A 26,440-nucleotide genomic window follows, 5' to 3' on the forward strand; every position below is an offset into this window, starting at 1 on the left:
TTATTATAATTTTATTACGTTTTTATGGATGACTATGCATCTGTGAAGACACTGTAGATATACCGCCGCGATGGCACAGCAGCTATGGAGATCGGCGGCTGGTGGCACGAAAGGTGCAGTACCAGCCACAGCGGTCGCATTTCGATGGAGGGAAAACGGTAGAGGACCATTGACTGTGCGATGTGATTGCGCCTTAAAAACACCTGGTCGTCAAAATTTACAGATTTCTCTCTGGTGGGCCTCATAATCGCGTCGTGTACTGGTATGTAAAATTTATTTATGGCTCTCGTTCAGTGGTTCTCAGTCATGGATGTGTCGGGAACCCTGTGGACTGATGGAAGTGATGGGGGGGGGGGGGGGGGGGAGCTTGCAGCTGAGTAGAGGAAGGGTAAAGGGGGTTCGTAGATATGTTAAAACACTACTGTAGCGTGCAACAAGTGTCTTTTATTGCTACGAAAAACATCAAACAAACGTGCCACATCACTTCATTCTGCACAGTTCACGAATACGTGGCACAGTCACGCTTAAAGAAAAATGCGGGTGAGGGTTTCACAGATCATAGAAATGGCTTCGCGGGCCCCCATTTGAGAACCACTCCTCTAGTGTATAAAAAAATCATGTACCAGCGGGCCTTAGAATGACATTATTTTGTAGTGTTTTTTGTTTCGTTGAATACTTTGATGAACGAAGCAAAGTGACCGGCAGACAACAGATGAATACTATAGCATTAATGAAAGGGTGGTAGATATTGTAAATAAACTGAATAAGAGATGCACAATGAAAGTAGTACAGACTTACGCACCTACATCTAGCCACGATGACGCGTTAGTTGAAAGCGTCTATGAAAACATGGAATCAGCAATGAGCAAAGTAAGCACACAGTATAATAACTGATGGGCGACTTAAATGGGAAGGTAGGGAAGAAGCAGGCTGGAGACCAGGCAGTAGGAAATTATGGCATCGGTATTAGAAATTTTATAGAAAAGTTATTAGTAAAATTCACAGACGCAATAATATACAGATCATGAATACTTTCTGCTGAAAACGAGTGATTCGTAAGTGGACAAGGAGGAGCTCTAATGGCGAAAGTAAGAAAAAGAACGAAATAGACTATATACTGAGTACGCACCAAGGCATCGTGCAGGACGTGGAAGTGCTTAGCAAGGCACGATACAGTAACCACAGAATGTTACGGTCTTGAATTCACATAGACTTGATGAAGGAACGACAGAAACTGATACGCAAGCAGCCAATCAATGAGCTAGCACTCACAGGCAAAGTACACGAATTCAGAGCCTCCCTTCAGAACAGATACTCGGCTATTATCGAAAAACTAGCCTTAGCGTTGACGCAATGAATGACAATCTGACGCGTATCATTACGGAGTGTGCAGTGGAAGCTCGAGGTACGGTAGTTAGGCAGGACACTGGCAAGCTGTTTGAAGACACGAAGAACCTCATTAAGAAGCGTCACAACATGAAAGCCTCAAACATTAGAGACCAAAATACTGGCAGATTTTTCGAAGTTGATTAATAAGCTAAGGTATCTGATGCAAGGAGGTATACCGTGGAGATAATTGAACACGCTCTAAAGAACAGAGGAAGCGTCAAAGCGGTGAACAGAAAACTTGGGATAGGCAAAAAGCAGACGTATGCGCCAAGGGACAAGGAAGGCAAAGAAACTACGGATATGGTTGAGATAGTTAAAATAGTGGACGAGTTTTACAGAGATCTGTACAATAACGGGGAAAACCGCGACCTTAATGTAAGAACTAGCAGTAGCCCAGATGACATCCCTCCAGTAAACGACAGAAGGAGTCAGAAAAGCCTTAAAGTGAATGTAAAGAAGAAAAGCTGCTAGTGAGGATCAGGTAAACTCACATATGCTGAAAGATGGAGTACAGATTGTGTTCTAAAAACAGGCCACGCTATTTACGAAGTGTCTCTTGACGGGGAGGGTACCAGAGTTTTGAAAGAATGCTAACAACATCTTAATACATAAGAAAAGAGATGACAAAAACTTGAAGAATTACAGTCCGATCAGCTTGCTCTCCATCGTATTCACGCTATTTACAAAGGTAAATGCTAACAGAATTAAGACAACATTGAAATTTAATCAACCAAAGGAACAAACAGGAATTCGAACAGGCTACTCAACAATCGATCACATTCATACTATCAATCAGATAATAGAGAAATGCTGAGAATACACCCAACCACTACAAATAGCCTTCATAGATGATGAAAAGGCATTTGATTCAGTAGAAATATAATCATTCATGCAGACACTGTCATCAGGGCGTCGACGAAGCATACATAAACATCCCGGAAGAAAGTTACAGAGTATAAACTACCAACATAGTGCTCCCAAAATACCAATCAAGAAAGGTGTAACTTAAGGGGATAAATCTCCCTAATGTTATTCACCGCGTGCTTACAGGAGTCTTACAGTTGCCTAGAATGGGAAAAGTTAGGGATAACTAAGAATGAAGAGTACCTTAGTAACTTGCGCTTTGCTGATGGCTTTGCCTTGCTGAGCAACTCAGGCGACAAATTGCAAATCACGATTACTGAATTAAACAAGAGCAGAAAGGTAGGTCTTAAATTTTTTTCTGCAGAAAGCGAAAGTAATGCACAACAACCTCGGAACCGAACAACGCTTCGAAATAGGCAATAGTGCACTTGAAGTTGTAGAAGACTACGTCTACTTGGACAAGTAATAACCACGGAGCCAAACCAGGAAATTGAAGTAACTAGAAGAATAAAAATGGGGTGAAGCACATTCGGCAAGCACTCTCAAATCATGACTGGTAGATTCCTACTATTCCTCAAGAGGAAGGTATATAACAACTGCATCTTGCCAGTACTTGCCTACTAAGCAGAAACCTGGAGGCTTACAAGTAGGGTTCCTTTTAAATTGAGGACGACACAGCGAGCGATGTAAAGGAGAATGATAGGTGCAACTTCAAGAGACAAGAGAGCTTAGCGGATCAGAGAACAAACCGGAGTTAAAGATATCATAGTTGAAATCAAGGAGAAGAAATTGACATGAGGCGGGCATGTAGCGCATAGGCAGGACAACCACTGGTGATTGAGCTTAACTGACTGGGTTCGTAGTGAAGGCAAGCGAGTTAGGGGGAGGCAGAAAGCTAGGTGAGCAGATGAGATTAGGATGTTTTCGGGTACAAAGTGGCAGCACCAAGCACAGGACCGAATTGACTGACGGAACACGGCTGATGCTTTTGTTTTGCCGTGGCTGTAGTTAGGCTGATTTTGATGATGATGATGATGATGATGATGATGATGATGATGATACATGTACGGTGAGTGAGTGAGTGACGGGAATGCCCACGTCGACGTCGATGGCAAAATCCAGCCGAGAATGTTGATATAAGTGCTATCGCAATAAAAAGAAAAGAAGAAGGTGTGAAGGATTGAGAGGAGACTGTCATCTGGAACGGCCACACAAACTTTCATTAAGCTGTTCGTTTAAGCTTGGGCACAATTTCTCCCCAATCACTTTTTTCATTAAAGTACACCTTTAATTGTGCGTTGCAAACTGGTGGAGGAGCTGGGATATAATTCCAAGCCCTTTGCAAGCTACGTAACGCAGCCCAGAGCCACAGCGGCTTGAAGACGGTGAACTCACTTTAGTTTACCACCACTGCAGTCATCGTTCACGTGGTGAGGCCCCCAAATTTTCACCTTTGTTGGATTCTCACAGGGTCTCAACGGCTGTGGCCGAAAACGCCGCCGACGTGACAACTCGTGTTACGCCAGCTATAACATTGTAGTGAATGCTCCATTGACACTAGAGCCTTTTCACAGAGAGGCCTAGAAAGACGCGGAAGATTGGTTAGAACAATTAGAGCACGTTGCGAAGGCTAAAGAATGGAACGCAGGTCGAAGATCGGGACTCACTTACTTCGCAATGGAGCTAGGATAGCACTCGAAGATGGTCTACCACCGGTTAACTCAAGTGCGCCAACACCTGCTTCCAGCCTTACCTCAACTCGGCTCTCTTAAGTCAACTCGCCTGTAGGCAGTCGAGCGCTTCGACGGCCGCATCATAATTTGCACCAGACTTAAAAGTATTGCGCCCCATGTCGCCGATTAGTTGTCGAAGCACCAGTAATAGCAGCATGACCATACGGCTTAGCTTTGCATCGTGTAAATTGTACTTGCGTTAATCGCTCCACTGCCGCCTGCTGCACCCGATGGTTCAGCGCGGTGGTTTACCGCAATGGCTGATTCCTCTACCACCGGTCATCTCAAGTGTGCCAACACCTGCTTCCATCCTCACCTCGACTCGCCTGTCCTGGATCAACTCGCCTGTAGGCAGTCGGGCACAACGAAGGACGCATCATACCTTGCACCGGACCTAAATGTGCGGCGCCCCATTTTGCCGATTATTGGCCGAGGCACCAGTGATAGTAGCATGCCTAAACGACTTCGGTTTTTTGTCATCCTGGTGTGCACATAGTGAACTGGGGGTACATGTACCCCCAGTTTACTATAATGCCGCGAACCATGCATTGGGTTTGTTTATTTGTGTTTTCTTTTTCGGCCTGGCTGCGCCGACCTGTGCTATCCCTGTTTTCACAGCGTTTCGAACAAACGCTATCGAACAGCGTTTCGAGCGTTCCGAACAAACAGCGTTTTGAACAAACGCTATCACAGCGTTCTCGATACAATTCGACTATTCGAGAAACCCTCGCGCCGAGGGATATAAATTCCCGCACAGCCGATGCCGCGACATTCGATCGCCGACGCTCACTAGCGTGCACGTCGTTTTGCCGACCGCTGCTTTGCCGTCTGTGTATTCTTTCAGTTGTTAGGGGAGCACAAGTTCGCTCCAATAAACTTGTTTTCCTTATAGACAACTGCGTCGTCCTTTGCTGCGTGACAATATGCTAAAAAGCGACAATCGATTTTTACTGCTATTCCTGTGGTCACGAGACGTTTCTAACACTGTTCACTAATATATATGCGCTAATATTTTGCTAATACTGTCGGGGGATGTTGCGAAAAATCCGGGGCCTCCGAAACGCTCACCAGCACTATGGGATATTGAATCTCTCCCCGATAATCCAGCTGATCAAATGAAAATTGTGTTCCAATTGCTCAATGACGTGCATTCTCGCACACTGCAATGTTTGAAATGTCAGACATATTTAGCTACTGACACTGAAACTCTCGAAAACGTGCAAAAATCCATGAAAAGGAAAATATGTGACATGCACAAGGCTAAACCAACTTGATGACAAGTGCACCACTACGGACCAGTTTAGTGAACACTTTTCTAATGCAAGAGAAATGCTGGAAAAACAAACTGCTCGAAACGATTTTATACAATCTCATCTGGATGAAATGGAAGATTGGTTTCGGCGCAATAACCTCATATTTCGTGGTATCACTGATGAAAAAGAGACTTGGAGACAAACAAGACCCACAGTGTTATCAGCCATATCAGAAGTGGCGGAGTCGTTCCCAACTGATTCCATTAAATACGCACATCTTACGCACATCTTTTAGGTGCGTTCTCAGTAAACAAATACCAACAGATTGTAGAAAAGTTGACAGCTTCAAATTTAGAGAACATGTTTTTTTTTCTGTGCGGAGAGGTGAGGTAAAAAAATATTACAAATAGCGAAGACTTTTCACCTGGCACTCGTGTTTTGCGAAAGAAGCTGTTGGATTTCGGAAACAGTCAGCCCGGAAAACCGAACTTTAAGCTTCGATACAACAAGCTATTAATGAATGATAAATACTTCTTGTATGACGATTCTAGCGATGACGTTTGCGATGTATCACGGAGGAGCAGCGGTATTCGTGGCAATGGCGCCTTACTCTGCACCTCGCATTAGGGGCACGCGCGGGGTGGTGGCCATTCAAATTTACGTCATGTGTCAGTGCTGTATTCCAATGTTATAGGTGTATTGAACAAACATGCTTCTGTGTCTTCTGCCATAGAAAACTGCTCAGCACACATTACTTCTCTCACAGAAACGTGGCTTTCGGCACATCGTCACGATTCCGAGATTTCTTAATGACGTGCATCATTATTTTATCTACCACTGTGACCACATAGCCAAATGTGGTGGTGGCGTCTTACTTGCGATCCGGAAAGACACCTCATGTTCATGTATTCATAATAATGATTGATTGATATGTGGGGCTTAACGTCCCAAAATTACCATATGATTATGAGACACGCCGTAGTGGACGGTTCCGAAAATTTCGACCACCTGGGGTTCTTTAACATCCAGCCAAATCCGAGTACACAGGCCTACAGCATTTCCACCTCCATCAGAAATGCAGCCACTGCAGCCAGGATTTGATCCCGCAATCTGCGGATCAGCAGCCGAGTACCTTAGGCACTAGATCCACGGAGCAGGCGGGGCCAGTAAATGCATTCCAAAACGGAGCATCACCACTAATTCAAGTGAGCCTTGGTATACACCTAATCTTAAACGTTTATTTAACAGGAAGAAGCGTATCTATCACTTGGCTAAAGCGTCGCAAACCGGCATCAGATGGCACGCCTATTAGCCTCGGAGACTTATTTGCAAGCGCTTAAACACACTAAAACTAACTTTATGCCATCTACTTTTCCGTATCTGCTACAGGACAACGTCAAAAAGATTTGCCTCCGCATAAAACCAGTACCAGATTCCTTTATTGCGCTTGAGGACAATAACGGCGATCGAACACCTAACAATCTATGTGCTTCCACATTAAATGACGCTTTTGTTCAAACTTTTTGTCCGACATCCAATGTGCATTCACCCGATTTGTGAGATGTTGATTTCCCGCTCATTCATCCCATCTTTATTTATGTATCGCTAAACTAATCAATTGATTACAGAATTGTTCATTTCCACGTGACGACTCTGTTCGTGCCAAATTTTGGAAGAGTACTTCTGGCTACAGTTACATCATACTAACCAAGATATTTCAGCAATCTCTTGACACATCTAGCCTTCTAACTGATTGGACGATTGGGAAGGTAGTTCCGCTTCATAAATCAGGCAGCGAAACCTCACCTCTTAACTACAGACCCATCTCACTAACCAGTACATGCTGTAAATAGCTTGAGCACGTAATATTTAGATCATAAGCTAGTAATTTAGAAGATAAGTCATTTTAGAAGCTTGCACAAAATTATTTTTGCAAAACATACTCATGCGAAACTCACTTCTGTCATTCACTCATAAACTGCACCTAATTCTTGACGAAGCATCACGCATGAACTGCACATTCTTGGACTTCTCCAAAGCAAATATTTGATAAGGTCTGTCATCAACTGTTACTTCCAAAACTCAGCTTTCTTAATCTTTATGCTAACATTTTCAGATGAATTAGGTGCTTCCTTCTCGACCACTTACAGTTCGCGAGTGCTAATGGCCATATTCACCCTTTACTAATGTAAATTCCGGAGAGCCACAAGGCTCCGTCCTCTGACCTATGTTATTTTACAGCGAAAGTTGTTATGAGAGGACAACTGGGGTCACACGCACCGTAGTAGTCCACTGCCACCACTGACACCGCCCCCGGTGTCCATAACCACATCACACGAAATTAGAAAAAAAACCAATTTAGTAACAATGACACATTAGGGCTCAAACCTGGGTCCGCTGGGTGCCAGCGCAGTATTCTACCACTGATCCACGCCCGTGCTCTGGACTTGTTCGCAAACTTGCCTTAGGCAGGCTTGATGTTCGTTTTCCTCTGGTGGGCGCCAGACGGAGAAACCAGAGGAAAATGGTACCAATCCCCTGATTATGCTCCCGTGGTTACTCCGGAAATCTTCCGGCGCATTGCTTTTCTCCCGATAGAAGCTTCGGAAATACTTCAGCTCATTTCTCAGCGACATTTATTGGCTATTCGAGGAGTGGCGCGGGAAGCCTCGCCCCTGGGAGGCCGTTCCCCACAAACCAACATGGCACAGACCTAGCTGGTGCAGTGAAGATTGTGCAAAGCGTTTGGCCGCGTTCAAGGAAAATAGATAGTTCTGTGCACCCTGTGGATATCACAAGCGACTACAAGCAGCAACCAAGGTTATCATCAACAGAAGGGGGTTGTGCCAACGGTATTTGTGTGATAGTTCCTGGCAGCGAACGATACATTGGGATGTCGCGAGTGTTGTGCGATCCGGCGGTCACCGATGCGGTGAAAAAAAATGGTGAGTGTGCTCTTCTCGAATTATCGGTGCTATTCTTGTCAGGTAATTAATTCTAAGACCAGGTAATGTTCATTTGAAACCAAACAGGTTGCCAATAATAGGCTAATTTTACAGGATATAGATAAAAAAGTCAGCGTAAACTGCGATAACAAGTTGTTTGGACCATGACTTTTTTTCTTAACATAACTTCGATAATATAAATCACACCACTGTAATATTTTGAGAGCTGCTTTGGTATGCAACACGCAAAATATCATAGTTGTGACTTTTATAAGAAGTTAAAAACTGTATAAATAAACCTTACTGGTTAAAAAAATCGTTATGGTCTTGTCAGCAAACACAAACGCTAATGTTTGTTCGCTTTCATATTATTAAAAGCCAGGTCAAGGTTTAACACTGCGTATAAAGTATTTTGATCGATTGTGCAAGTTGAACTAATGAAACACGAATAACTGAAACCAGCGTTAATTCTTTATAGATGTAGGAAACTGAGCTTAGGAGATGTGCTTGGTGCAAACTACGCATGGGTGCACTCATTTCAGTGAAAAAATTATATTGATTGTATAAGCGCAGTGAGATATTTTTGGGAATCGTCATGCTTGTAGGGCAAGAGGGGAAAGGAGTGGACTAGACCAGTGACCAGGAATGCGAAAAGAATGCAGACAGGTAAAACTGTCGCTGGGCAGGACGGCTTGCAGAGCACTCAACGCTTCCATGGAAATGGGGATAAGAAAAAAAAAAAACCAAACATTTGACAGCACTGTGGAACCTTGTAAGACAGAGGGGACGTGAAGGAGAGGTCATTTTCTCGAGAAACTTGCCGTACTTTGTGTTTTCATCATGGGAGAGAGTTGTGCCACGCTGCTGCATTTTTTTTTCTCTTTTCAGTCTTTAGGGGAGAGAAAAAACATCTAACCTTTTCCCTATCCACTGTTCCCTACCCGTAGGTGCTGCACCGTGCTTTTTAACGGGCTGCGGAAATTAGGCGCGTTTTTCCTCTAACCACAACCACCCCACCAGTCCTGCCGCCAGGCCGTTAATTCAGGTTTTTTTTTTCTTTTTTTAGAGGGAGAGGTGGAGACATGGGTCAAATTTTCTCGACCAAACAGGTTAAACTAAATACCAAAATTGAGTTCATGTGCCCTATCTTTCTAATAAAACGCTTCTTTCCATCTCTCTGACAAACAGTGCTAGAGAGAGAGAGAGAGAGAGAGATAAAGATGCAAGGAAAGGCAGGGAGGTTAACCAGACGCACATCCGGTTTGCTACCCTGCACTGGGAAGGGATGAAGGGGAGAAAAGAGGTTGCAGAGAGATGAGAAGGTACACACAATCACGAGCACACTCGGGGAGCACACACAGTTTACAGGCGGTCGCTCAGGTTTGTTGACTTTAGGTAAAGTAGCAGTGCTTTAGTCGCCTTCTGCGCAACTGAGACAGATGCCCAAGGTCCTAGTACCTTCTGCACACAAAATGGTCCGGGATCAAGTTGATTCAAAACCATCCGGAGCTGGCATCGCTGTGTGTCGTAGCAAGCGCAACTGCACAGGACGTGTTCGATGGTCTCTTCAGCTCCGCAGTAGTCGCATGTAGGAGTGTCTGCCATACCAATGCGAAAAAAGCACACCTTTGTGAATGCAACACCCCACCAAAGGCGGCCTAACAGTGTCGCATCGGAGCGGGAAACTTGTGACGGTAGCTTTATCTTGAGCGAAGGATCCAGTTCATAAAATTTACACCTTTGGAAGCTGGTAGACGACCAGAACATGCGTGTAAGATCTCGAGCCAGCAGGTAAAGTTGTCTTGCTGCATCATTCCTTGATAGAGGAATCGGGACTACACGGGTTCCTTCATGGGCTGAGCGGGCTGCATCATCGGCTAATTGATTTCCGGTAATACCGATATGTCCAGGCAGTCATTGATATATAATATAATGCCCTCGTGCTAGAGCTTCATGATGGCAATGTCTTATTGTACCAATTGTTCATGACTCCTCCTACGCATGGCAGACTGCAAACTCTGAAGCGCTGCCTTCGAATCACAGAATATGACCCATTTTCCTGGACATTCTTGAACGAGATAATGTAAAGCAGTCCTTATAGCAGCAAGCTCTGATGCCGTAGATGTAGTCATATGCGACAACCTAAATTTGATTGTCATTGCTGCAGCCGGAATTACAGCGGCACCTGATGAGCTGCTGGACGAGACGGACCCATCAGTGTATATCTGCGTTCGGTCCAAGTACAACTCATGCAATAATAGCAGTGTTGCTTGCTTCAATGCTACTCTGGAGTGATTGCTTTTCTTTTTGATACCCGGAATTTCTAGACGTACTTGCGGCTGGTCGAGGCACCACAAAGGACATGCCATTCTCGTAGCTGGCGTATATCCTGATGGAATGCTGTTTAGGTGCTTGGCTCTGACGTCTGAAAACGTAGCACGTGGTCTTCTGGAGGGTAGAAGGGCCAAGTGGTGGTCGGGGACACGGCTAGCATGTCGAATGTGCGCTCTGAGGCAATCCACAACTCTATATGTCCTGACCGGATGGTCTTTGGCAAGCATGATTGTGGCATAAGTAGAAGCGCATCGGGGCAGTCCTAGGCAGATACGCAGTGCCTGACCCTGCAAACTCTCCAATGAATGAGTATTGTATTTGTAAGTGTTAGTCAGTACCGGCAAGCTGTAGCGCAATAGACCCAGAAATAGGGCCCTGTACAGCTGTAGCATGGAGGCCACAGAAGTTCCCCATGCTTTCCCGCACATGAATTTCATTATATGCACAATAGATAGCAGTCTCTTCTTCAAGTACGCACAATGCGGGCTCCACGAAAGACTTCTGTCGATTATTATGCCCAGGAAACGATGCGTCCGTGCATATTTGACACTCTGCCCATTGATGTAAACAGGGTATGGCGTCATTGGTTTGCGTGTAAACGCCATCAACGCGCACTTCACAGTTGATATAGTAAGGCCTTGTTTCTGAAGGTAGGCTGTTGTGAGGGTTGCTGCCCGCTGTATTCGTGCACGCACCTGAGGGCGAGTAACTGGAGCACTCCAGAGGCAAATATCATCGGCGTATATAGATAGGCACACCGACTTTGGCAGAACCTTCACCAGACCAATGAGGGCAACATTGAACAATGTGGGGCTTAAAACACCTCCTTGAGGTACTCCGCAGTAGGTGTAATGTTCAGCAGCTGTACCCTCATCTGTTTGCACAAAGAAACCCCTGCCATTCATATAATCTTTTATCCATTGAAACATTCGTCCACCAATGCCCATTGCTGCGAGAGAAGTGAGGATGGCATCGTGAGCTACATTATCATATACACCCTTCACGTCAAGAAAGAGTGCCAGTGATATGCGCTTGCGACTTTTTTCTTGCTGAACAAATGTCGATAAGTCAAGGACACAGTCGATGGAGGAGCGGCCCCGACGAAAGCCTGCCATGCAAGAAGGGTATTTGGTGTATCGTTCCAAGTACCACTCGAGACGAAATAGAACCATTCTTTCCATCACTTTTCCGAGGCAGCTTGCAAGGGCAATAGGGCGATACGCTGTCAAGTCCAATGATGACTTTCCCGATTTCAACAGTGGTATTAATCGACTTATTTTCCATTCTCGGGGAACACTGCCGCTGAGCCAGGAGTTGTTGAAGCATGTTAAAAGTTCTTTTCTGGCTTTTTGTCCAAGGTGTCCCAACACACTATAAGTAATACCATCAGGACCTGGCGATGACATGCGCTTAGAAGCGACTAACGCACCTTCCAGTTCTTCCATCGTGAATGGAATGTCCATTTCTGGTAATCGCGTCTCAGGAACGATCACGGCGTCGATGCTCTCGTTCATAATATTCCCGGCAACTCTCGTGCAAAATTCTTCAGCCACCTCGAGTTATGTTTTTCCATGATGGAGTGCCAAAGTTTTAAAAGGGTGCCGTTGTTGCGGAGAGGAGCGAAGACCACGAACTGTTCTCCAGATATATGACAGCGGTTTATGAGGGTCTAGAGATTGGCAGAATGCTTTTTAGCGTTCACTCTCCAGCTTGTAAACGCGTCGTTGAATCTTTTTCTGGAGCCATCTTGCTTCCCTCAGATCGTAAATTAATCTTGTGCGTCTCTATCGTCGTTCAGCACGCCTTCGTATAGCTCGTAATCTTTCTAGTTCGATGTCAAACTGTGTTATTTTAGACGAAAATGGTAATTTACATTTGGACGCTTGCATAGCTTCTGCTATGATATTTTCCAGGCTGCAGGCAAGGCCTTCTTGGCAAGCGTCCTCAACACGCGATGTAAACATCGACCAGTCAGTGCCAATTACAACACCGGAAGAGAAATTTTTATGATACCATCAATCTTCACGTAGGTGGGTATGTGATCACTCCCATGAGTCTCAATATCACAAAACCATTTAACTTTGTGAGAGAAGCACCGTGACACCAATGTCAGGTCAAGGCAACTGCCATACGTGAGACCCCGCAGATATGTTGGGGTACCACCGTTCATGATGGAAAGGTCGTAGTCGGAAGCGAATGTAACCATGTTCCGGCCCCTGGCATTCATCCTAGTGCTCCCCCAAAGCATGTGATGGGCGTTGAAGTCACCGGTGATGATTCAAGGCCCATCGGTCCTCATTAGGATGCCTTTTAATCTGTCGCAGTCAAATCGCGATGATGGAAATATATATCCACCAATAAGCGTGAACGAAACTGCATTCTTCTTTACACGAAGACACACGTACTGATTGTCGTCATTTGAACTTATTGGGTGCGAAAGATAAGTCAAGTCTGTCCGAATGTAAACAATTACTTTGTTTCATTCTTCGCAAGCGGCTGAACAAAAAGCTTCGTAACCGGACAATCTATAAGGCGTTGATACGTTTGGTTCACATATGACAAGTATAGGGAATTGATTGGCCCGAACGAATTGGCGAAACTTCGAGATACGGGACTTCATGCCTCTGGCATTCCACTGAAAAATCGACGCACCTTTAGCTTCAGTGCGGAAGATGAGATTTTGCTGAGCCATTGTGCTTATACGACGTTAGCAAGAACTGGATTCAGTGCATCCAGTATTTGCAGTGCACTCTTAGCAGACGGAGATTGTATGCTGCTCAGTAGCGTGCGAATCGTGGCAATTAATGATTGCACGATTGCAGTCACTTGCCTGTCTTGGTTGGAAAGATCTCGAACCGCGATCACGGACTGGCTGACATGAAACTCCTTCGGTTCGCTTGATGCTGATTTCCTTTGGAGTGCAGGCCACTCTGTCGCAGTTAGGGTATGCTCACTTGCTTTGTCCTTTACAGCCTTTCCCACAGCATGTGGTCTGGGAGGCAAAGGAGGTGGTATTGATGAGGGATCTGGCAAACGGGTCGAGGAGGTAGCGGGCGTCCTTGAAGACCGACGTCGACGTGAACGACGCCTTCTGACTTTAGCTGCGGCTTCTCGATGAGATGAGTGATCGCGCACCATCTGCTTCAAGATGGCAATTTGCTTCTGAATCCACGGGCAGTCCTTCCATGTGGTTTCATGGGATCCATTGCAATTAGAGCATTTCTTGACAGTTGCGACGCACTTATCCGCTGCATGGGGCTCGGCGCAGCGGTGACATACCACCGAATTCTCGCAGACGCTGCTCACATGTCCAAGTTTCATGCATTTGCGGCACTGGAGAGGCTTTGGAATGAAAGGCCGCACAGCATGTCTGAAGTACCCTACCTTCACATGAGAGGGGAGTGATGTGCTCTTAAACGCAATCTTCACACAGCGAGACTTGCCTAGCCGGGTGACATCAACAATTGGAGTATCAGTTGTTGACTTGACAAAAAATTGTAAGTTATCATTGGAAATAGCCACATCTATGTCGTAGATCACGCCGGTTACTTCATCACATCCCAAGGGAACATGAGAGCGCACCTGGTTGCCGTCCAAGTCAGTTACACTGCGCGGAACGCCCAACGCACTTGCATGCAAAACGTCAACAGCCAGTATATTCTTTCTGGCGTTCACTCTTATGTCCGTGATCTCATTTGGCACGAGCGTTTCCAGAGACCTCGACACAGACTGTCTGTTAAGGTGTTTCATGCTGACGGTAGGAAGTGCAGGCAGAAACAGGATGGTATAAGTGAAGTTCGATTTTGGCGCTTCACTTACAGTTTGAATAGTTGAGAATGAGGATGTCCTCATGTTCCTCCTCTTCGCTTTGCGGCTCAGCACAGGTTGGAAATCGTCATCTGAAAATTCCTCACTGCTGAGATAGTAAGCATGAGTATCTTCACTGTCGCTGTCACTCGCTTGTCCCATCCGCTTCCTGGAGGCGGCTACCGCTGACGCCGCTGGTGCCGGCAGGTGCCCGGGGTGGTCTACATCTATCCCCTCCAAGGGAGCAGCGAAAACCGATCAACAGACTTAAATTTCCACTGAAATACGCCGGAGTTAGCAGAAGTAGCTCCTATTCAAAACACACTTCTTCGTCTTCCTCGACAAACAGTGCTAGAATACGAGAATAGTTTTGACCTGGACAATGCAACAACGCTGTCCTATGAACAGAACGGGGGGAAAATTCAGGAATCCCGGCGCGCACGCCATGACGCCTCATTTGCATCATCTTCCATGACCTCCGTACGTTTGCACGGAAGTGTATGCTGAGTAAACTGGTCGACCTTCTCTTATTTCTATCAGTATATTATGAAAATGCAGTTGACATAGTAGGTAGCGTGATGTAAGCACATTTTCTTGCTAATTTATTTTGCTATGTGGGAGTGAACTTTTCTTTCTTTTCTGATTGAGGTTGTTCGTTTTGAAGCAATACATGTTCATGCAATAACTATACTTTGAAAAATGTTTACTACAACAAGTTGCAAAACAGAGAGGGCAGTATAAAAAAACGTAACAATGCCAACTTCTTTCAAAGAATATTTTAAAAGGAGAATGAAAGTACGCCTTTCCTAAAGATAGGCCACAAACATACAAACTGTAAGGGTGTAACTTGCTTGAAGAATATTGATTAGCACCAACTAAAATGCGCGTATGATTTTAGCAATAATATCTTATAAAATAGGAAATAATCAAAACAGGCATTCTCGATGTTTTCTTCGAGAGTCCAAAGTTCACTCATTTTAGTTAAAAAATGCTTTAGTATGTTTCATCAAGAGTATGGGTATCGATTTAAAAATATATGGCAAACTTCCGTCCATTTTAAACTTTTTTTCGCATCAACGATGTGTGTTTTTATGGCGTACCGGCTTTATGACACAAGAGTACATGGAAGCGACTTCCCGATATAGAAGGCTGGTCCTGTGTTTCTGTGTGTGTGTGTGGTCGGTTTACGAGGCTAGTTATTCTCGTGTACTCGCAGAGTGTAAAAATGAACGAGTACCCGTGGCTTCAGTATCCTCACATTTCGTGCCTCTCGCATGACTTCCGGTTTTCATGTGTAAATATTTTTTGCTTAATTATGCAGGAAACAATCGTCTGAGTCCTTGTGTCTTCAATGAAGCTGATGAATGGTACTTCGGGGATGGGGAACAATTCTTCTCGGTGGCCACGCTTTCTTGGTTTGTCGTACATCGTTTTGCAGGAATGTGGTCTTCATTTCGAAGCGCTGCGCTTCAAACTTGAGTTCTCTTGATTTCATGTGATCTGCCTCCTTGTGTTTTAGTTTTGGTGGCTTCTTGCATGATTGTTTCTTCTCGTCTTTTTTTCCCCAAATGCTGGGTAATCAACCATAACTAGCAGCTTATTTTGAACGAATCAAAGATTGAGAACTTTGTGGAAAAAATACACAGTAACTCTGAAGTGCTTTATTCAAAATATAGAATTCGTTAGGCGTGACACAATCAGCATACAGTAAATAAGCAGAGGAGGAAACACTTAGAAAATACTGCTACATCTCACCGAAATTCCATCCGGACGAAGTAAAGACATTTGTAAAATACTCCGGGGGTGCTCTGCGAAGGCTCCGGGTAGCCGGAGTAAAAATATTGTGAAAATTGCTCCAGAGGTTCTGCGTAATCATTCCGGCGAGCCGGAGCTATAGGCTGTTAAAAAATGCTCCGGCGGAGCCACACAATTACCCCAGTTAGTCGAAGCGAAATGTCAGTGAGCAATGCTCCGCATGTACCACGCAATTGCTTTGGTCAGCCTGAGTAAGTTTGCTCCGGAGGTCCGAAGCAAAAATTACTCCAAATAGGGGGGGGGGGGGGGGGGGGTTGCTAGAGGTCAAGCGTTTTACTCCGGCACAGTGTATATGCAAGCCAGACAGGGGTAGGGGTAGTTATTTTGCAACACAGGCACCCCATCACCTACTCGTCCCGATCGCTTACCGATGTGCAAAATAAATACGTCCAAATCGATAAAGAAATGCTAACCATAGTTCACGTGTGCGCAAGGTTTGAAGACTACATTCTAGGGCAGCCACAGGTCATCATAAAATCGGATAACTGCCCTCTAGAATCAATATTTAGGAAGCCACTTTGCGAGTGCCCGTTACGATTGCAGCGTATCAGACTCTCCCTTCAGAGGTTTACTCTAAAGGTGATTAACAAGCCAAGAAAGAACTGTTTCTAGCACATGCACTTTCATGCCTTCTAAACAATACGGAGCTAACAAAGAATCTCTAGATTTTCAAGTACACTCTTTTTAATCTTTTCCAGTTTCTAATTAGCAACTGCAGAAAATCCGGGAAGAGTTAATCAAGGACGCAACAATAAGCGAATTGCGCAGCTATTCAAGCAAGGAATGGCCTGAGAACAAGCATGAGGTGTCCGAGGCCACACGAGCGTACTGGAACTACTGCGACGAACTTCACGTCAAAGATGGCCTTGTCCTAAGAAGCTCGTCATTCCGCCAACAAAAAGACAAGAGGTACTCCGTTTGCTCCATGCGGCACACGGAGGTGAAGAAAAGATGAAAGCAAGAGCCAAAGCCGTGATGTACTCGTCTAGCATATGGGCTGGTATTAGAGCACTCTCGAGGGCAGGCCAGCTTTGTCAGAGCTACAAGAGCAGGAATGCCAGGTTACCTACGTTCCCTCACTATATACCTACTTCGCCGGGGCAAGTAGCCGGAGTCGACCTCTTTTACCACGCAGGCGATGAGTACCTTGTTATGGTAGATTACTATTCTTTTTTTTTCGAGATCAAGCAGATGCGTCAAACTACAGTGGAAGCTGTGACAAACTTGTGCATGCAAATCTTCCCCATGCATGGCATCCCAGCAATTATATATAGCGATAACGTCCCCCCCCCCCCCGTCAATAGTGCGTGCTTCCGCAATTTTACCACATAGCTGCCCATGAACCATGTGACTTCAAGTCGACATTACCCACGTGGTAATGGCATGGCTGAAAGCGCCGTCCAAAAAGCAAAGAAACCGCAGAAAAAGTGCTGGAACTCTGGAGTGATGTAGTGGCTAGCTCGAATGAAGTAACATGCCAAGAGATTACCGCTGATTGTCGCCTGCCCGACGTCTCATGTCTACAAACGAGGGCAAAGCTGCACGTACTAGACTGCCACCTCAAGCCCCAAATCGTGCCGACTAATGTTGTCTGCAAATGACTCGAAGAAACCCGGGGCAAACAACGCATCTTCCACACTACAACACCGCGAAATCTACCAGATGTACCCGGTATATCCACAGTGTCTGTTTATGATACAACAAGCAAGACACTGTCGTCATAAATCCGGCAGGTACACCACGCTCGTATATTGTTGCGGCTGAGAGCGGCCAGCATCTACGACGCATGGGAGAACAAATCAGACCAACCGAAGGACCAGTTTCCTTGCAGAAACCGAAAGTGAGATAGCGACCAATCAATGCAGCCCGCAACCATACACCACCGAACAACAACCACCTCAAGAAACGCTCTGTAGAAGCATGCGGCAGCGCAGCGAGCCACAACGCTATCCTCTCCCGGAATGTCCCACAAAGACATTTCAGCGAATGTAATGCAAATACAACACTTTTTAATTGTGCATTCTTTCGACATTTTTGTGTTTCGTCCCGTTCTGTTTTTTCCCAAGGGAAGCAACGTGTAACCTGGCGCAACGTCATCAAGAATGCCGTGACTACGCATGCCTGCCTAGTACAAATACACCTGAGTCACTGAATAAACCGCTCTTTCGTTACCTGCTGCTCGGCTGTTCACAAATATGTACAGAGGATTCACGGTTTACCGGATTTAACCTCTGAAGCCGTAGGCATGTGTGAAATCCGTAGGCATGTGTTTTACAGCGTCATATCCGTGACGGAAATACGTCAGCAAAGCTGTCGTGGACCTCGACATAAAGCGCTTTCATGTTTTTGCCGGAGTCAGCCCCAGCTCTGTCAACGGTAGTCGCCAAGTTCCACCAACGAGAGCCGGAAACATGACTTCTGGGTCCGCGACGACAGATGCCGGGCACGCTAAGCACTGCGCTACGGCCACATTTTAGGGGCGAAACTCCTTATAGCGGCACCCGTTCGTCCCTCGTAGTTTGTAACAAGTATAACATTTTGACCTCCAAGGTGGTGCCGGTGAGAGACTTCTTCTGTGCGTTGTTGAACAATAAAAAAATGGTGGTCAATGTACACGTCAATGGCTGCTAATGGGGAATGAGAGACAGGAGCATTCAGCTTTTAGTTAACGCGCAGGCTGCGATCACCATTAGCAGCCATTGGCATGTACATTGAGCACTATCTGACAAGAAAGGATTGCTACGTTATACTCGCTGGGTGTAACCTCCTTACCTTTAGAAAGGTTTAGCGAGCGTTGAGCCGCAGTGCCATGAATACAATGAACTTGTATATACCATGAATGAACTCGAGGTGGTTAAAAATTGGAAGTAGATACGAAGCGCAAGCCGTAAGAAAGTAAAAGCCGAATTCTCCGCCTCTCATTTCCCATTAGCAGCCATTGGCATGTACATTGAGCACTATCTGACTGAAAAAGTTTGCTACGTCATACTCGCTGGGCGTAACCTCCTTGGTTTTCGAAAGGTTTAGCGAGCCATGAATACAGTGAACTAGTATATACCATGAACTCGAGGTGGTTAAAGGTGGGAAGCGGACCCGAAGCGAAAGCCGTAAGAAAGTGTGCGTGTGCCACCTCTCGTTTAGTCCTTGGAATGTCCGCTGGATGGCGGTGCTTCTATATGGGGAATATATGATGAAAAGATGCGAGATGGTGCTACTTGGAGTGTTGAATAGATGGAAGAACGGACACACAGACAGATGCATGGATGGACGCATGAATGGACGCAGGCGCGGATGCATGGACGAACGCAGGGACGGACGCACGAACAGACGCACGCACGGACGGGCTGATGGAAGCATGGACGGTCACACTGACGGACGTATGGACGGTCACACTGACGGACGCATGGACGGTCACACTGACGGACGCATGGACGGACGGAAGCAAGAACGAATGGACGGACGAATTCTTCGCCCCACTATCCATCATTCACTTCGTGGATATGCTGCCTTTTTTTTTTGCTTCATCATGTGATGCACGCATTGAAATATACGCCTTTAATATCTAAAACTGTAGTCTCACAGCGTTCTTGGTGAAGTGTAGCGTGACCACGGCATCTGCGATTAGTTCAATCAATGCGTCGTTTCTAAGCATCAATCCCATTCGGCGCCTCTCCTATGGAGAAATGTAATTTTTGTCTATGCCTTCCGTAGGCCTCCACTACAGCGTCCTTCAAACGTATTGCGGCTTTCGAACGATTATACTACAGCAATGACAGTTATATTTTTAAAATTATTATATATCAGAAAACCTCATTGCGTTATCTAGTTTTGACGCCAACAAAATGAACCAACTTTTCAATCGGTCAAACTCCACAGTGCTACAAAGAAGGACCCTTCGTATTACTGAAAAAACAAAAATCGCCGTTTCACCACAAAGGCGAATCAATAAATGCGATAGCAACCTTTTGGAATGCAACGCTGAGAACGGCAAGCAGATCTAAATGTGTAGCGCTCTGCTAACGCACAAATGATGCCGTGCGCTCACGAACGAAAGGTCGGGCATTCCATTCCGCGCGCCGTAGTTTTTTTTTTTTTGATCATTTTTTTCCTGCATTTTCATATATATCGACTGGTATACGGTAAATGACAGCGACGCCGGCGGCAACATCTAGCCGAGACTCTTCATATATATTAATTGATATCGCATTCAAAAATTCTCCCCTTCGCCAAAGGTAATCATGAGGAAATGCGAATGCATTTCTTGCACTGAGAGTACACGGCGTAGTATTTTAAATGGCGTAAATTAGTGATGAGACGAGGATTTTTAGTGTAACTATTTTTTTCAACATTCACAAGCCAACGAACGGTCCAGAGTGAGGCCCGCGCTCCACTCCATGTATATATACGTACGAGCTAACGAACGGGAGAGTGGGGTGTACGGAGGAGAGAAAGTGAACCGCGAGAGTAGTCGCGAAGCAATGCACCTACCCTCTCCTAGGCTCTCTCCACACACCCGATTCGAGCGCCCTCACATACCAGAGCACGCCCCTCCTCTCCTCTCACTCTCCACTACTACGTCCACACCACCTGCTCTGGTTTCTAGGGGCGAGGATAAATGCGAGCGCCTGCAGGTGTTGCTAAGGGAGAGGGAATGAGATCGGGGAGATAAGACCTACAAGTGCGCGGACGCCGCCGGATGCCTGACATAGTCCAGCGCACTTAGTGACAATACAAAACGTGCTATTGCCTCTCATGTAACACTAGGAAGTCCTGCAGGAGAAGCGCCAAACAGGTGCACACTCACGGGGGGTTCCCAATCCAGCGCCGTGCTGTTCGCCGGCTGCTGGATGAGCCTCAGCCGTCTGATCTGGTGAATGACGAAGAAAGAGATTAGAGGGTGAAGGCATGCATGGAGTGTGTACCTTTGTAATGGCGACCTCCTTGGACTGCTCGCTGAGCCAGCTGACGTCGCTTCCTTGGAGCAGGAGCAGCAACGAGGCCCTGATCTCTTCCACCATCCGCGATACGAGCCGCTAGCGAAACGCCACACGAGCACGGACGAACACATTTTTAGTGCAGCTCCAATGATCCTCCACGAGTAAATAATGCATGCATAGACTTAAAACATTTCTTTAACAGTATCCTTCGGTGGAAGGCTCGACACAACTTGCGTTAAGCAATCACTTGTACGTACCAATAATTTTAGACCGGAAAGACTTGCCTTACCGTTTGCCTGCTTGTTTTGCAGAACGCGCCATGTCAATGGCATGGTTTGATCAGTCTTTATGTACTTTAAAAACTTGCTACCGAAGCCATATCAGGCGAGAATACCCCGCCGTTCAAGGATTAGCCCGTTTAGCGCAGACCCAGGCACTGACTTGGCAGTTGGATGTCGCGGTTCGATACTACACGTACTATCCCTCAATAATCGTAGAAGTAGGCCTTAAATGAAATGTATTCCGTCTGTTTGAAAACTATTACAGTGACTAAAAGGAGATGTCCACCAAATAGTTAGTGACGAAACGAAGTAATGCACTCTAAGAAAAAGCAATGCAACACAGGTTTACGAATGCAAGCTACTACTTTAAATTAACGGAAAGAAGCTTCACTCTTCTTCAGAGCGTGCATGAAAACACGCGCAATCTTTCACTGCGCGGAGAAAAAAAAATGTGTTGAATTTCAACTGTTTTCTTTTTATGTCACCTTGTATAGCGAATCCCCGCCAAGCGCTTTCGATGTTCTGCTAAACTCTTCGTCCATAAGGAAGCCTCGAAGAAGGTGGTTAGAAAAAGCAAACCTGCGCGGAATCGGCGCCACCCAGGGCGCGCAATGCCATGCGACCGACGGCCACGGGCAGCATCCGGGTGGCCTGCTCGAAGCAGAAGCTATGGAGCTGCGGCTGATCCTCGGCACCAGACTTGGCCATGTAGAATGCGTGGCGGGCATTCATCATCTCCACAGTGGTGGCCGGACCTAGCAGCGCCACCACTCGCCAGCCAAGGTAATTAAGAAGCATGCGCCTGCAGAGTGAGAAGAAGTTGAGCGCAGTAGCACACCCTGCTTGCAAGGGCGTCGTAGACCCACCGGTTTTCGGAGGCGAGGAACTTATCGAGCGTCTGAAAGATGCTGACGTTCCACACCAGCAGCTCCTCGTCGCACCGCGCAGCCACTCCGCCGCGCTCGTACACTTGGCGCACGATGCCCGCCAGGAGTTGCTGTTGTGCAAGGCGAGTCATTCATCAATCCGATAATTAATTCAGCGAGTATGTTACATTCTCACACCGAACGTTTGAAGCGAAGTTCGGTGTTTTGTGCGTTATGTTCATGTGCCATGCCATCTATGGAGCATTGCGGAGAGTCTCGTACGTTTTTTTTAACAAGAAAATGTTTTATATCGGCGTCCGCCAAAACTTCAGTGACTTATTTATATGCCATGGAAATGCTGTCGAAAAAATATGCACAATGATGATGCGAAAAAAAAAAACTAAGTTTCGAAGGGAGTTGAAACACATGACGTTTGGGTGCGCGGCAACAGATGCTGGGTACGCTGCCTACTCCACCACGGCCACTTTTTTCCTCATTACCTATGGTTTACAATTTCATATCACAAGCATGCATATTCAACACACAAAATACATGGAAAAAACACGCCATAATAAATGTGCCATTTAGAAAGGTGTACCTGTCTCTTCGATGAAACCAACTCACCTAGCTAACACAGACATCCATGTAGGTAGTTCGCCTTGAACGCGATACATTTCTCTTATATAGACTGCATGTTCAATAATATACACTCTAGCAGAACGAGGATTTAGATGAGCAATTTGTACGACATTCTCGTATTCCATATACTGCACATGCATATCAACATAACCATGTCATAAGGGAAATCTGCCATATTGCGCCACAGCCATATACTCCAAAAGCATTACAAACTTGTCTTTTATATCGAAACCTGTCCTCCTACAGTGCTCTTGGTCAAAACACGGTGTAAAAAAATTATGCAGATTCCACGTACAGTGGGAATCGATGATATGCGAAGCGCCAATAAGAAAGGTTTATGTTACTTTAAAATCAGCACAACGTTACGAGGTGGAGGTAAATAATGCCGAATATTACTTCCGTGCCATGATTATCATGTTTGGATGTGTCGTCTGCCTTCGTCATATATTCACGTCACGTGATACCAACTTAACTAAGAGTGGAGCTAACGCAACGGCCGTGAGCACGCTATGAGCGTGGTATGTTGTCATGTTTTACATTACCTGCGTGTCTGGATTACCATGTTTGCACCAGTCATATATTTCGTCATCCATGGACGTCACGTAACACCAAACTTGGTATATGTGGAGCTAGCACAACGGCAGCGAGCACATCATGAAGCGCCCAATAAAATCCAATATAGCGTTGATACGCGCGCACGCTGGGCTCAGCAACACTACGTTAGCAAAACGCGAGCGCTTTATAGTGAGTGAGTGAAAACATTTGTTTAAAAAAGAAGGAGAGGTGCAGCCCTTTAGAAGCTTCATAGTGGGCGGAGTCTTTATTTAGGGACCCCATTGGTGACACTTGCGAACCTTGCCCTCTGGACGAGGACCCTTTGGGCTTGAAGATCCGAGCAACCCAGCAGGGTTGCCTCCCACTCCTCTCTGGTTGGGTTAGGGTTGGGGGGAAGAGCTGAGTTGAGCTGGCAAGCCCAAACGATGTGGTAGGTGTCAGCCACCTGCCAACAGTATTGGCACTTGCCAGTGCAGGAGGAATCAAAATGTTGCATGATTGCCGGACACAGTTAAGTATTGGGGAAAAGTCTCAGCAAGATGCGTTCATTAGCCTTCCCCAGCCCCTTTGCAGGAGGTGGGTATCGACGATACTGATCCCTCTAATAGGTTGTAATATCTTTGAATGTCAGCAGATATCCACCTTCGGGTTGCAGGTACTCAGGACCTATGCGGGATGCCCTATTCCCATCAGTGCGCGCACTGCGAGAAGAGAACAAAGTATTTTTATTGATTTTGAACTACTGCGAATCTCATTGAAGATCAAGGCGGGAAATTGGGAAACCACCGTGCCGTCGCTCTCCCCTTCGAGGTTCGCTGGCGGCAGATGGTCCGCTTCGCGTGCAACGCCGTGCTTCGCCTCGCGTTCGCTTGCTGAACGCCGGTGCTCGCAGAACTCGCTGCCTCACTGGCGGCAAGGTGGTTTTTTATTAAATGTACCTTGTAAGTACGCACAGTGGTTCGCGGCGCCTCGGAGTTTTGACTGCGGCTACCGCACTTCAGCTGTTGCGCTACGGGGATCGAAATGCATCTTTGACGATGTGTGACCTCACGTTAAAATGTTTACATGTCCTATTATACACGGGTGTTTTTATCTCACCTTGCACGTATTTGTCATACCCATGCATATTCATCTTATCACGTATGATTAACTATTTTTAGAATCTTATTGTGCACTCGTGGGCACACACAGTGCAGAAGGCTGTGGCTGTGTGCGCTGGCATCTGCAATGCCTGTCGTCTATCGCTTTCATCGGACCAGCTTCAGAAGGATTCTAAGAGATGTGAAGGGAAAGTTATTTGCGTGTCATATTTTACACGTATATTTTTATATCAACTTGCACGTAGTTGTCATATGCGTGTGTCCTCATCTTCTGTCCCGTGTGACTAACTACTTTGTACTATTTTATTATACAGCTGTGGACACACAACATGCAGAAGGCTGTGTGCTAGCATCTGAAATGCCTGTCATCTATCGCTTCCTTCCGAGCAGCTTCCCAAAGACTGTACAAGATGTGACAACGAGGCCATAATTGTACGTTTCACCACGAATTCTCTGAAAGAATGGAGAGTCTTCATGTGTATAGAGAAAAGTAAAAGATTTGAATGTCTCACTTTTGTCTGTCGTTGTTGCAGTGACTGCGAAAGCAGTGACACACAGGTAGCAAAATAATTTTTCGCGTGTTCTTTTCCGCGCCATTTGTTTCTCAGTGCGCAGAAAAACAGGCGAAAAAAGTATTAGGCCTGGCGGAGAATAAATGGAAAAACAAGATTTGAACTGGGATAAGAAGTTGATCCGATGGGAGTATTTGGGTAGACCAACCGTTCATCCGGTAAGGTGCAACTGTGAGGAGTAACGGCTTCCCGGTGAAGTGTAAATGTGAGTCATTTGAGGTGATTAGTGGGACTAATGGTTACCTGCTAAAGTGTAACCGTATGAGGATTATTGTTAGTCCCTTGAGCTGGTCTGCGGGTACTAACTGTTAGACCCAGTGCCGTTAGTTCATAAAACGATTAATGGTTGCGGCAGCCCTATTAGTCCCCAAAAGGAGAAACCACGCACCCTTTAAACACCCTTTTGCCTTGGAGTGTAGGTTTAAGTATTTAGGGGACATGTTTGACTTGGACATGAACTGGAAATCGCATATAGAAAAGACATGCTCCAAGCTAGCATATGGGTGTCACACGCTACTAAAAGCCCGTGAATGTTTTGGCGCATAGATTTTACGCATCCTATATTTTGCATTCGTGCACAGTTACTTGAGTTACTGTATACCATCATGGAGCAGTACATATAAAACTCGTTTGAAATGTATTAGCTGCCTGCAAAAGAGGACAGTCCGGATTATAACATACTCAAACAGGGCGGATACTGCAAAACAACTATTTCAAATGATGCGTGTACTTCCACTGGACTCTGTTCACGTGTCTAGTGTAGCTTATATAGTGCATGGAATAATAAAACGTGATGACCCATTCCTATTAAGCACCTTTACGTTACCCGCGCGCTGTACAAGAGCTGCAGCGAATCACATGCTTTAATTTACCGGTAGCCAGAAATGCTTACGGTCAAAGGCTCATAGAATTTCACGGCGCTCTCATATGGAATGCGATACCGACTGATGTGAAAGAGGCTAGAAATTTTTCCTTGGCCATGAAGCATGCACTTGATGCGAACTTTCTGAGTAATACGACTGTATAGTCATTTAGTATTATTAATAATATTATGATTATTGTTGTTCTAGTGCTATTATTATTCTGTGCTATAAGTAGCTATGTTCTGCGCTATGTTTCTTTGTATAATTTAATCATGTGTTTGTTTGTTTTCTATTTTTAAACATTGTATCCAGTTTGATGTCCTTTGTCGCTGTGTAACCGCTTGCGCAAGTATGTAGGTATGTCACACAATTGGTTCCTCTACTAGCCAGTTAGGCTATGGGACCAAAAAGTGTTTGCGAAGTTTTTTGTTACATGGATGTGAAAGTTACAATTAAAGAAAAGCCCTAGATGTGGCCATTTGCATCA

The 26,440-nt window shown here is 45.7% G+C and overlaps 1 protein-coding gene across 1 annotated transcript in view; it reads right to left on the reverse strand.

Moving 5' to 3' along the window:
• LOC119184197 (neprilysin-1-like) overlaps nucleotides 1-26,440 on the reverse strand; it is a 312,286-nt gene that overhangs the window by 176,361 nt on the left and 109,485 nt on the right. The window contains exons 9-12 of the mRNA XM_075885224.1: nucleotides 22,225-22,355; nucleotides 21,938-22,160; nucleotides 21,063-21,173; nucleotides 20,945-21,007 (exon numbers count right to left, since the gene is read on the reverse strand). Coding sequence (XP_075741339.1) covers nucleotides 20,945-21,007; nucleotides 21,063-21,173; nucleotides 21,938-22,160; nucleotides 22,225-22,355 — 528 coding nt within the window. The remainder of the gene's footprint in view (nucleotides 1-20,944; nucleotides 21,008-21,062; nucleotides 21,174-21,937; nucleotides 22,161-22,224; nucleotides 22,356-26,440) is intronic.

Source organism: Rhipicephalus microplus, unplaced genomic scaffold (genome assembly GCF_043290135.1).
Source record: "Rhipicephalus microplus isolate Deutch F79 unplaced genomic scaffold, USDA_Rmic scaffold_90, whole genome shotgun sequence".
NCBI classification, from domain to species: Eukaryota; Metazoa; Arthropoda; class Arachnida; order Ixodida; family Ixodidae; genus Rhipicephalus; species Rhipicephalus microplus.